Source organism: Drosophila takahashii, chromosome 2L (assembly GCF_030179915.1).
Source record: "Drosophila takahashii strain IR98-3 E-12201 chromosome 2L, DtakHiC1v2, whole genome shotgun sequence".
NCBI lineage: Eukaryota > Metazoa > Arthropoda > Insecta > Diptera > Drosophilidae > Drosophila > Drosophila takahashii.
Genome location: NC_091678.1, coordinates 22,034,567 through 22,046,458, shown reverse-complemented (window position 1 = coordinate 22,046,458; position 11,892 = coordinate 22,034,567). Strand labels below are relative to the sequence as shown.

Here is an 11,892-nt window from a genome sequence, read left to right as displayed (position 1 = left end):
TGAGAGAATACAAAAAAACTGTATCAGTTATAAAAAAATAATTTTCGACTTTCTCATAAATTAAAATCAATCATACGTCATACATCAATATTACAGTATTATATAATATTTTATATCAAAACGTTGTGACAAAAAATATAAAAGATTAAAAAAAAAAGAAAATTTATTCAGACATGTTTTTATTCGACTTCGTTTCCAAAATAAAAATCATTTTTTTATGGTCGTACTTGTGGCAAAACAAATTCAAATTTCAGAACATTTTTTACAGTGCACTCCTTGCTGGCTCGAAGTTTTTCGCCTCCTTCAGCCGCTGCTTCAGCTGGTTAAGATTGTGGTCGACACGCAATTGCGGCAATTTGACGTTGGATGCGCTCACTTCGCTCTGCGGGGCCAACGATGCGAGGCAAAAGCCAAGCTAAACGCTTAGAAGCCCCTTGTAGCCCAGTTCCCCTTCATATTCTGCAATCCCCAGGAACACACATCCGCCGCAGTCCATCCTGGCAAGTTTCTTGCGGCCGCGACAACTGGCAACCTGCAACTTGCGACTGGCAAGCGGCAACCAGCAACTTCCATCTGGCAACAGCACTGTAAAAAGGGCAAATTGCATTGAGCTGGAATAAATATTTTGAATTGTACTAATAAGCTACGAAGCATAGAAATGTTTTTTATTTTTTTGTTTATTTGTTTGATTACACAAATTAATTATTTGAAAATACTCCAATAATAATAAGTAAAATATTTCCTAATAAAACATTTTTTAAAGATTTTTTTAGAAATTTTTTTTGGTTTTTTGTTGTTTTTATTTATATTTTGATTTTCGCTTATCGAATTTAGGTGATATATGTTTAAGTTTCCAATTACTATTTGATTCTCCAATTTTCCCGAATAAATTAATAGTTCCTTCAGTTTTTTTCCTGTGTGTCAACTGGCAAGTTCAACTGGCTGCATCGACTGAAACCTAAGCCGGTTTCGGGTGTGTTAACTTTCTATGCCCGGTAGCGCTGATTGCCAAGACAACGACAGCCCAATTCATTCAGCGGTCTCGCCTTTCAGCGGCAGCAGCTGCTCGAGGTTCTTTAAGCCACTTCCTCTCCTTTGTTGCCGCTTTTGTCCTCTTGGCCGTCCATGCAAAGCATGGCCAGAATCTCGAATCTCTGCAGGCGATTCCAGTTCGATTTATCACGGGCAAAGTTATGATCGCTTAAGTGCCGCCGTTTAGGGTTCCTGTTTTAGCCTCTTCAATTGGTCCTCATAAATTCTTCCCATGACAACACTAATTGCAACTTGCTGGAAGTAATAATGGGTTGGGTATAATCATGGCTACTTATACTGCAATAAATCCGATTGGCTTAAAAATATCCAGATTTTCTTATCGATGAATATTTTCTATAATTAGAATCTAATAAATCAGTGGCGACGGAGCTTCAGTGAATTTCATATTTATGGTAAAAATAATTAAATACTGTTAAGGTTTCAAAAATCTAAAACATATTGTTTTAAAAAGTCCCGTTTTCTCGTCGGCAATTTAAATTTAAGGTACGGTTTAAACCACTAAAATGTATGGGAATTAAGTTTAAACTCGGATTTAGCAAGCGGACAAGAAAATGGCCCTAAGAAATATGAATTTTATCTAAGCTCGGCTTAAATCATTACTTCTTAAGACGTTAAACCTTAACGGAGCTAATAATTAAATTCACATATACTAAATTTTGAATCACTAAAATCTTAATTGTCATAGAAAACCTATCAATTGTTCTTTCGTTCACACTTTCGGCGACCATCAAAAACATATCGTTGGATAAGCGAATTTGGGAGCCCATAATTGCTGGCAAATTAGAATTAATAATTCGACAAAACCATTTTTGATTGCCATCCATGCAGAGTTTGTAATTCATAATCGATGCTTGGTATGCCAGTCGCATAAAACCGAAATAAAACCACAAAATAATGTACACAAATATATGTGTGCAGTATGAAAAGATCGTTTCCATGCTTTGGCTGTGGCGGAAGTCTGGCCCCACCGCTTTGGGACCCAATGTGTATACAGACCCCCGCCACTTTTTCAAAAAGAGGCCATAAATATTGTTCATTTGTAAATAAATGGCTAACAAAAAAATAAAGAAGAAAAACTACGAATAGTGAAAAACCCAACAACTCACAGAGCATATAAAACATTGTTCATGTTCATTTCCAGTACTTGGTTTTCTATTTCCTAGGCAAACATTCGACGGAGTTCATGTCGCTGTGTGTGTTTCTATTTTTTATTACAGTATCATCTTCCGGTCACTTTGTCAGGCCTCCACTACATTTCTCAAACAGTTACGATGAGACAAGTGGCCCCAGCGCGTGTGCCTAGTTGGGTTCGAACTTGACTTATGAAAACCAGAAACGGAATCTAAGAAGTAATCGAAGTATGGAAGACAACGGAAGTTGGACAGACAATGTCGAAGCTTAGATGGTTACCATCGTAGGCTACAAAGTTATGTGTTTATCATTATAGAGTCTTCGTTAGTTAACAAGTTTTTACATTGGAAACCTTTTAAAATAATTTTACATATGTACTTGAGTATTATAAAATATAAAAAATATTGCAAATGATATTTAAACTAAATAAATTTTAAAATAATTTGAACATTTCCCTAATTTTTGTTATTTATTACATTTTTTTTGGGCTCCACTTTATAAAACTAACACGGTTTCCATGAAATATAAGGCAAATCCAAATTATACCACATTTTTTATTTTCTTTGCCTTGAATAGTTACCCTTTCCTTTTTTAAGAAAGCCAATAATCCTTTATTACCACCTACCAGTAAACACCGTTGACCAACATCGCCAACGCCACTCAAAAGCCGTTCGCGCGACTGCACTCAGTTCAGTGGCACTGGAAGTGCCGCCGCCCAGAGGAGCGCTCTTTGGCTCGGAGCGACCGGCCCCAGAGATCCCAAACAGACCGTTCCACTAATTCCCCACCCCAACACCCACTTCCCGCCCATTTCCCCACCCACCTACACACGCAATCGCCGCATCGCGTTGCGTTTTGAATATAAATTACACAAATAGTGCACACGACTTTGATGGCTGAAGCCGACGACATTGAACGCTGCACAGTGGGGCGGAAAAATCATTTAAAATTCAGTGAAACGTATAAAATTAAAAGAAAGTAATTCAGTAAAAAATTCAAAAAATAATTTAGTTAGGATTAAAGCGAATTTTTAATGTTTTGGATAAAAATATGAACGTTTTTTTTATAACATTCGCTGACTTAAGTTTTTGTTTCTTTGAATCTTTACCTTTTCGATCCCTTTTTCAAATTAATATAAAAATAGCCCGATTATAATAAATTATTTAATGAGTTGCCCAAATTCGTAGTTTTCAGTATTTATTCTAATTATATTATTTCTGCTATTTCTGTTCCAGTCGAACAGCATCTCTAAAAGGTTTTTTAAATTAAACCACTGTGCAGATCGGGTGCCAGGAGCGCTGGTCATGTCACCGTTGCCCTTTGATGCTAATGACTCTGCCATCGCCTTATTGCCGGGGAATCGGCTTCGATGGGGGGCTCACAGTGCTCGGAACTTAGCGGGCAATCAAAAACCGTGCTGCAGCAAATTGGCATGCGTGATGTAGATGAATGGAGATGCAGCTTGCAGCTTTTCCAGTGGGGAAATGTTTCTGAATGGAGTTTCTGGGCGGGGGCGGAGATATGTGGGACAAGTGATTTCCGCAACGCTTTCTGGATCGCAGCGAGCGGTTGCGTTGATTGATTGATTAATTGACAAAGGAATTGCCGTTAGTTTTCCATTTCCATTTGCATATCTAATTTATGAACGGCCCAAGTCTTGTCCGCTCGTACTATATGTAGTTCATTGTGTTAGCTATGCAAATGCCTCACTTCCGCTGCGAGCGTCTGCCCAACGCAGCTTAATTATTCATTAATTTCAACTTAAATTCCATATTTGCGCCTGCAGCCATTTGTGGCCCAGTTTCGATGGCCTGCAGGGGCTCTTGTCTATCCGCAGGCTTTTGTCACCATAAAACTAAAGTGTTGCCCGATTATGAAATAATTATAAGCGTTCTGCACGCTCTAACCGGTGATTTAGTGGGTGTTTGTGCTTGGGCTTTGATTCGGCTTTTCAGTGGGAGTTCAATGTGTCTGCTGTTCGCGTACACTGTGTCACAAAGAATTTTTGGAAATAAGGGTATTAATTGTACTGACTTCTGATAATTATATGAAGAGAATATTGTTAAACATTCATTATATGTAAAATCGTATAATGGAAAATATTCTATTGCTAACATAAATCAGATGAATAACGTTTTTATTTTTTACATTCAAAGATTTTCTATCAAATTTACAATTTTAAAAATGTTGTTTATTTTAAATTCATATTCTTTTTTAGACTTTAAAATTCTACACTGCATGCTGGTTTAACTGATGCTAATATGCAATTAACTAGTTTTGTTTAGGGGTTTGCGCATATCGGGCATCTAGTTGGCTGCTCCATTGTGTTCTAATCCCCACAGAAATGGTGAAATTTCCGAGCCTCACTCTACCCGAAAATTGCAACCAGTGCGCATCTATGTAAATTCACAAAATCTATAAAGTAGGAGCCACCTGCCTTCGTTTCGCGCGGAGGAGCTGCAACATGCCTTGCATATTTAATCCCGGTTACATTGGACCAGATCCGCCCTGCTGTGACCCGGATTGCTTGGAGGAGGGCCACTGCACGGTTCCGGAGTGCGGGGTCTGTCCGGAGTCCCAACTACCCCGATGCAACCCCGCCCCTGAGCCGAAAAAGAAGCCGGACCAGCCAGCACCGGAAAAGAAGCCCCAGAAGGAGCAGCAGTGAAGAAAGAAGGCGGAGTAGTGAAAAGCTTCTAACAATAGCCTCTCGTACTTTGGAGATGAGTCCAACATCCACCCAAACGGCCACTCCTTTCGATATGTGGCTAAAATATTATAATCACTTTCATTACAAAATTACCGAACGGGATTAATTAAAACTTCTTAGTAATTATCTCTTGCTAACAGTATACTTTTACTGATTTCGCAGATTTTATGTATTGTTCAGGGGTTTATATTGTTACACAGTTTTGAAGGAGGGAAGAATAAGCGAAACGTGGAAACTTTTTATAAGTAAATTAGAAATAAAATATATACTAGTAAACAAACAAGGAGGAATCTGCTAACGACTATCAAAATAGAGGCTAAAAATATACTGTAAATTTCTTTATCCTTTTTATGAGGGAGTCGTTACCTACTCTGCTACTCAGGTAATTGGACATGCCTATTTCATTATAGGCTCCGATAGGAAATACAATTCACAATTTTTTGCTGTGGAGTAGTGTAGAAAGCCTACAACCTTTTTGTTAAGGACTTCTTTATTTTTTGTTACTAATTTGGTTAGATGTTGATAGCTTGATGAAAATCATTATATTTATACAAATATATATGTTAATGCTAATTAATATTCAGCACACTCACTAATAAGGATTTGAACAAAATGTGTTCCAAATTTTGATGACACAAAAATAAATAAGTGATTTGCATATTTTCCGTAATTATTAGACGGATATATTTAATACGTTTAATAGGCACTCTCATATACTTATAACCACTAAATTGCAACTGAAATAAATAAATATGTGCAAATAATAGTTGTAGCTCAGGATGCTGGATTTAAGTGTCAACAAAATAGTAGATGTGTTTGTTGATTTGATTAGTCAAAATTCAAACACAGAACGTGCTGTTTTGTTCAAATTTATGTTAAAAGTGTTCATTTTTTCTTCTTGATTTTTTTGGTAAGTGGTATAAAGTCCAAATATGTTGTGAAAACATATTCACTATGGTTCAGCAGGTTCTTGCGAAGTGCTTAAAATGGTTTACCTAAGTCGCCCTTGGACTCCCGCCATGAATCCTTTCTACATTGGCCCGTATCCGAGATGCGCCGTTTGTCCGTGTGACTTTGACATTTACAAAGGATACACTCCTGGCGGCTGGCATAGTCGTTGCTATCACAGCTATTGAAGAACCTCTGTCAAAGACCTAAGAAAGAAATCAAGAAGAAAAAAATATATAAATTGCAAGACTATAAAAGTTTAGGACCTTATTTAGCCAACATACATATATGTAAATGAAAAACAAATAAAAAAATTGTAAATTTCCAACAAAATGGCTTTAAATCACAATTATTTTAGGTTTCCAGTGCCAAGCCCCAGGATTTTTACTTCATCAAATCGTACTTCATAATCTGTGAGCAAATAAACAATTAAAAATTCAAAATTATACATTTACGAACTGAAATCATGCCGCCGTCTGTGGATCACGTGGTGCACCATGTGCTCGCTCCCATGGCAATTGACGCCCTCGATTGCATAGTGCCGGTTGTCCGCCAACTGGTGATCATCCTGCACGAGTCGTTTCTCGTTGATCACAAGGAGCCGGAGCCCGTGATCGATGTTTCCGGCATGATTCAGCCCGTCCGTAAAATAGTCTTAATCGTAAACGATCCTACGCCGGAGAACCATGCCGATCAGGAGACGGTGGTCAGTTCGGATGAGATCAGCGGCCTGTTGGGTGGACTTTCGCGGAGCATCCGGAACCTGGCCCGTTCGACGTATGATACCATCTCTGCGCTGGCCAACTAGCTGGGAGAGTAGCCCCCGAGTTAGTTGTCAGCCCGGTCGATCGAAAAAATCCGAAACCGATCCTCCTGATCCTCCAGAAGATCGTGCAACGGCTGTTCCCCCTCCGGAGCCATGGAAAAGGTGCACACGGCCATCGGGGTGGCGGGCATAGTGGCCATGTTCTTGGTGGTGACTCGTTCGGTAACGCAGGTGGGCGGCCGGGTGTTGGACCAATCCCGTGCCCCTATCTCGGACCTTGTGACCCGGGGTGGTCCAGTGGCTGATCAGCTGACGGCCGTCGAGGGGGAAACTCCCCTCGTGGAGGGCGATCGCATGGATGGCGCCTGTTCCGTGGTCCAAAGTATCGGAGGCAAGGCTTGTGCCTTAGTGGGCCCCTTGTTGCCCAAACTGGGAAGCGATCGAAAGTCCGACGATCACGCGCCAGAGGAGGAAAAGCCTAAAAAGGATTCAGAGCCAGCAGCTGCGAAACGGGAAACACCGCCTGCCGCAGATCCACCGGAAGAGGAGTGAGATATCGAATGGAGGGCTCCCGGCTTATGAACCCAAATTTTAGTAGTCTCAAGTAGTCCTTGGACTGAAACTTCACTTATTTTTGTCGGCTTTGTGTAATTCGAAACCAACAGAGCTCATTCATTTTTAACAGTTCGGACTGAACACATCTCTCTCGTGAAATAAAAATAATACAAAAATAATATGAAAAATTGAACAACATTCTAAATTCATAGCCAAGGACTAACTTCAACGTATTTCTTCAGCAGCAGAAAATCGAAGTGAGTTAGTGAATCCAAAATTATAAAGAAATTAAATTTGTTTTTAATTATTTTGATTCAGCTGTGGCATTTGAGCTCCACCTTCAGAATCTAAAAGTGATCAGCGAGTAACCTCAGAAAATCCAAAGCTTTCAAGATGGTTCTGATGCTCTGCTGCAGTTTCGATCCCTTCTACGTGGGACCCTGCCCACCCGGCTGCCTGGCTCCCCTGATGGGGGGCACTCCCTACTGTGGTTGCGGTCCCTGTGGTGGCTGCTGCAGTCCTTGCTGTGGTCCCTGTGGTGGTTGCAGCTCGTGTCCTTGCGGCTGGTGAAGCGTTAATCGAGAATAGAAGCGGAGATTGCTCCGATCACGGGTAAGTTGATGAAAAACTATTTAATTTAAATTAATATTTCCATCTATCTTTAGCATACATCCGATAATAAAGCCGGAGATCAAGCTTCTATGCATCATTGACTGCTGAAGAGATATGTTGCTGTTTGAAATCCAGTTTCCTTGGCGGGGGCTTAAACACCCAAGCTCTCATAGATTTAATGCATTTTTCGGATATGCCGTTTGAAAATAAAATGAATTATTAAAATAATATACCTAACGGATTATGTGGGAATTGAAATAAATGGGTACAGAACAATTGCTGCGTTAAATAATAATAATTAATTTAATTATAGTTGCTATTTTGCTCAATAAAAATCTGATAGCAAACAGCTTCGGCCAACAAATAACGCGGCAGGCGGAGTATGGTAATGTAAACATCGGTAGCCAGCCTCCAGCCATTTGGTGTTGAGGCTGCACGGACCTAACGCCCGTAAGGATGCACATGTTGTCCTAGGTAAGGAACTTGCCTAGAACAGCTGATTGGCCATGGGGATTACTGCGCAGAAGCGTTTCCAACTCGAACTCGAACCGAAACATAGAATGTGGAGCATTGTGCCAGGTCAAAGATTTTTGGGGACTGTGTCGCCCGCTTCTCCTATTCCATCCGAAAATGAAACTGAAACCGAATCTGATGCCTCCCAATGCTAGGTTTTGTTTTGGCAAAGCGCGATTTATAGCGCCGTGTCTGAGGTCTGAGGTATCCCTGTGTGCGTTATGCTGCCTTGAGGTTTTCCGAGGGGTGTGATTCCCATTTCTCCCAATGAGTGCGTGTATGTGTGCTGGCCATTTCACTCTCATTTTGGCAACGCTTGCCTTGTTTTTCCCGCGGAATTTATTGCGGTAGGTCGGAATTTTCATTGCTTTGCCACGGTTCCTCCTCCTGAAGGGTCCTTCCTTTTTTCTGGGTTTTCCCGGGCTTCCTGCAAGTGTGAGTGTGTGGCTTTGAGCCATGTTTTATGGCCAAAGTTGCCTGCCTTCTTATATTTGACTTTTAGTTTTCGAGCTGAAACTTTGCGACTGCATTGTCGTGTCCCGCGAGGATGTTGCACTCCTGATAAGTTCCTTTTTTTATGTATTGTTATGGTGGAGCAACAGTTTCTCCAGGTGTTACTCTAAAGTTTAAGCATTTAGCTGCAGAAAATACTCTTAAGATTGTAGTTTTCAGATTTGTCAAGTGCAATAATTTTACTCACTGAAAACATATATATGAAAAAGCCTCTATAAAATGAATAACTTGGGAATGACACATGAATATATACCAATAGATTATTTCAGATCTTGGCAATTTATATTTTATTACCATAAATTGTCCGCCTTATCTTTGTCTTACATGTAAATGCGATGAAACTTGGGAGATACAACATTGCACATTGGGCATTTAGATGTGGTGCGAATGGATTTTTGAATGCAGATTCTGCAGAAGATGTGACCACACGAAGTGGCCACCGGCTCCCCCTTACGCACATCTTTCAGACACACAGGACAGTTGTAGGGTTTCCGAGTCTGTCCGTCGTTGTGTTTGGCTTGCTTGTCCGGTGGAGAATCTTCTGAAGACTCGGAATTCTGCGCTTCCGGTGCTGGTGCAGGACGGCTACGTTTTCCCATTACGGACAATGCATCCCTGAAGGTGACAGTGGTGAAGTTGGCATGGGAGATAATATCAACGCGTCCACCACGTATGGTTAAGTCTGTCCAGGTATCCGATTCCGAGCCTGACGACGATTCCGAGCCTGACGACGAACCAGTGCTTGACGTAGAATCCCAGCTGGACGAGGGCCCGGAGCTAGACGAATAATAATTCCAGCCAGGCAAATTATCGGAGCTGGGCGAATCAGAGTCTGAGCTGGAACTGGAGGTGGTAGTGTCCCCCATTTTATATCCCGCCTGTGTAAAAAGGGGTTAGCTTCATTTATAAAAATCAAATTCAAACTTACAATGAATTTACGGCGATCTAAAATGAATTGGATCCTTGTGCTTACATATGTTTGTGAAAAATTTATAGGCTTTACATAGTTGTCAAAAAACAAACTAAAAACCACGTTAGTCAAAAATTCTTAGTCCGCAGCAGGCTATAGTAAATATTTTGAATTTCCGTACGGCCACACTGTTATTCAAATGTAACGTAACGGCGACTTGTGTGGCAATGGTGTGTGGTGAAAAGATATTTCAGACCGTCGTGTAAAAGTATATATTATACGGAAAAACTTAGCGTATTATCAAGAATTTCGCTTTACAAACTCACATCTACTAATATACTTAGGTTGGGACCTTTGAATGGATAATGCTAACTTTTTCAATGACTACTATGACCACTAAATTAAAATTCAATATTGATTGTTAGTTATCTGAAAAATATGAATTTCCAAAAATGTTTAAACAAAAATAAAAAAACTGGTTATCAATATGGTAGTTTTTTTTTAATCAATTTGGATCCCCTAGCTGCGTATTAATTTTTTTAAAATTTTAACTTTTCTGACCATATTGATAAGCTTCACATACCAAATTCGCGAACGACTTATGTGATTTTAAATATAATTTTTAAATGCTTTAATGCTATTTTTATATATTTTATTTGTAGGTTATTGTACCTTAAATTAAATAAATAAAATAAATTTTTAATTTTCTAACTTATTGAATTATTAGGTTGTATCGGGGACTTAGCAATAAAAGGCAGGACACCACAAGTATCTCGTCTTGCATTAGCGCCCAGCTCGGCATCCTGGCCAGCCATTTGAAATTGTTGCCTCACACACTCCAAAAAAATTTTTAGAAAATCGCCTATGGATTTGCTTTACTGGCGATTTTTTTCTATATTTCTGGAATATTTCTTGAATTTAATGAATTTTGATTAATTGGAAGAAAATTTTCTTTACCAGTAGAAAATTTTTTTATTTTAAAGAAAAAAATCGCCAGTGAAGCAAATCCATAGGCGATTTTCTAAAATTCAGGGCGATTCATTTTCTGAGTGCACTTGTTGTCCCGGGGTTCAAACAGATCAATGTCGTCTTCATTGACCCCCGAAGTTCGCATTTCAGTTTCAAGTAAATTAAATGAAAAATGTTTCACTTTTTATTTTCACCTTTCAATTATGAACTTAGGAATGAGACACGAAAATATACCAACCTCTTGGTAACCTATACTTTATTATCATATGTTGCCTGCCTTACTTTTGTCTTAGATGTAAATTCGATGAAATTGAGGAGATGACACATTGCAAATTGGGCACTTTAACGAAATGCTGATGGCTTTTTGAATGCAGCTTTTGCAAAAGATGTGGCCGCAAGTCGTCGACACCGGCACCCCTTTACGCACATCTTCCAGACACACAGGACAGTTGAAGGGTACGGCTTGATTGTCTAGCGGAGATTCTTCTGAAGACTTGGTATTCGAGGCTTTTGCTTTTGCTGCACGTGTGCCTCTTGAGGTCCAGGCTTCGCTGAAGCTTACAGTGTTTGGACTCGAGGTTGAAGTACTGGCGATAATATTGATGCGCCCACGGATAACGCTAAAGCCTGTCGACGAATCGGAGCTGGACGAGGAATCCGAGCTGGACGGAGAATCCCTGCTGGACGAATATGTGCCGGTAATTCTCCAGCCTGATCCCGAACGGGAACTATTCGCCATTTAAAACCGGTCCTGTCTAAAAAGTGTTAGCTTCATCTATGGTTACTGTATTTTTAACTTACAATGAGCGCACGGGGGTTTAAAAATAATGGGCACCTTTTTGATTGTGCGCAATAATAAAAGACCTTAACAACAGAGATTTAAAAAAAAAACTAAAACAATTTTAATCAAATGATTTGTGCAATTATACTTGAATTGAATTTTGAAGCGTGTAAAGGTATTTCAGACCGCGTTGGAAAAGTATACTAAAAATAATAAGTTGTTGCGAAAAACTTTTGGAGTATCAATAATATCGTATCAAATTTTAGAACATGTTTGGCCTAGGACCTTTAAATGCCTATTGATAACTATTTAAATGCCTACTATGAACACAAAATTTAAAAGCTATAGTTTCATCTTTTAAGCGATATTAAAAATGTTTCAACTTGGAGAATTTTAGAATATGGAGAATGGGTTCCTTATTAAAAAAAGAA

At 39.5% G+C, this 11,892-nt stretch overlaps 6 protein-coding genes across 7 annotated transcripts; 5 read left to right on the top strand and 1 right to left on the bottom strand.

Annotated features, from left to right (window-relative positions):
- Positions 1 to 4,512: 4,512 nt before the first annotated feature.
- On the top strand, positions 4,513 to 5,031 carry LOC108067620 (uncharacterized). Its single transcript, XM_017156731.3, has one exon. It carries the CDS (start codon positions 4,649 to 4,651, stop codon positions 4,850 to 4,852), a length of 204 nt encoding a protein of 67 aa, XP_017012220.2. The 5' UTR covers positions 4,513 to 4,648; the 3' UTR covers positions 4,853 to 5,031.
- A 618-nt stretch (positions 5,032 to 5,649) lies between these two features.
- LOC108067604 (uncharacterized) lies at positions 5,650 to 6,175 on the top strand. 2 transcript variants are annotated; one of them, XM_017156713.3, is made up of 2 exons: positions 5,650 to 5,804; positions 5,861 to 6,175. In XM_017156713.3, exon 2 carries the CDS (start codon positions 5,881 to 5,883, stop codon positions 6,028 to 6,030), a length of 150 nt encoding a protein of 49 aa, XP_017012202.1. In that variant the 5' UTR covers positions 5,650 to 5,804; positions 5,861 to 5,880; the 3' UTR covers positions 6,031 to 6,175. The 2 variants fall into 2 exon arrangements, with proteins under 2 accessions (XP_017012202.1, XP_070075550.1); XM_070219449.1 differs by having other exon boundaries at positions 5,662 to 5,804; positions 5,858 to 6,175.
- Positions 5,993 to 6,650, top strand: LOC108067602 (uncharacterized). The gene is made up of 2 exons (XM_044393611.2): positions 5,993 to 6,132; positions 6,201 to 6,650. Exon 2 carries the CDS (start codon positions 6,309 to 6,311, stop codon positions 6,648 to 6,650), a length of 342 nt encoding a protein of 113 aa, XP_044249546.1. The 5' UTR covers positions 5,993 to 6,132; positions 6,201 to 6,308.
- LOC108067601 (uncharacterized) lies at positions 6,612 to 7,621 on the top strand. The gene is made up of 2 exons (XM_017156706.3): positions 6,612 to 7,420; positions 7,482 to 7,621. Exon 1 carries the CDS (start codon positions 6,762 to 6,764, stop codon positions 7,158 to 7,160), a length of 399 nt encoding a protein of 132 aa, XP_017012195.2. The 5' UTR covers positions 6,612 to 6,761; the 3' UTR covers positions 7,161 to 7,420; positions 7,482 to 7,621.
- LOC108067603 (male-specific sperm protein Mst84Da) lies at positions 7,555 to 8,000 on the top strand. Its single transcript, XM_044393697.2, has 2 exons — positions 7,555 to 7,775; positions 7,829 to 8,000. Exon 1 carries the CDS (start codon positions 7,557 to 7,559, stop codon positions 7,731 to 7,733), a length of 177 nt encoding a protein of 58 aa, XP_044249632.1. The 5' UTR covers positions 7,555 to 7,556; the 3' UTR covers positions 7,734 to 7,775; positions 7,829 to 8,000.
- Positions 8,001 to 9,036: 1,036 nt separating this feature from the next.
- Positions 9,037 to 10,071, bottom strand: elfless. The gene is made up of 2 exons (XM_017156723.3): positions 9,730 to 10,071; positions 9,037 to 9,679 (listed from the first exon to the last, which is right to left on the bottom strand). Exon 2 carries the CDS (start codon positions 9,665 to 9,667, stop codon positions 9,122 to 9,124), a length of 546 nt encoding a protein of 181 aa, XP_017012212.2. The 5' UTR covers positions 9,668 to 9,679; positions 9,730 to 10,071; the 3' UTR covers positions 9,037 to 9,121.
- Between the last annotated feature and the right edge of the window lie 1,821 nt (positions 10,072 to 11,892).

Coding starts and splice junctions, on each gene's coding strand:
- LOC108067620 (XM_017156731.3), top strand. CDS start 4,649: ATGCCTTGCATATTTAATCCCGGTTACATTGGACCAGATCCGCCCTGC.
- LOC108067604 (XM_017156713.3), top strand. CDS start 5,881: ATGGTTTACCTAAGTCGCCCTTGGACTCCCGCCATGAATCCTTTCTAC.
- LOC108067602 (XM_044393611.2), top strand. CDS start 6,309: ATGCCGCCGTCTGTGGATCACGTGGTGCACCATGTGCTCGCTCCCATG.
- LOC108067601 (XM_017156706.3), top strand. CDS start 6,762: ATGGAAAAGGTGCACACGGCCATCGGGGTGGCGGGCATAGTGGCCATG.
- LOC108067603 (XM_044393697.2), top strand. CDS start 7,557: ATGGTTCTGATGCTCTGCTGCAGTTTCGATCCCTTCTACGTGGGACCC.
- elfless (XM_017156723.3), bottom strand. CDS start 9,667: ATGGGGGACACTACCACCTCCAGTTCCAGCTCAGACTCTGATTCGCCC.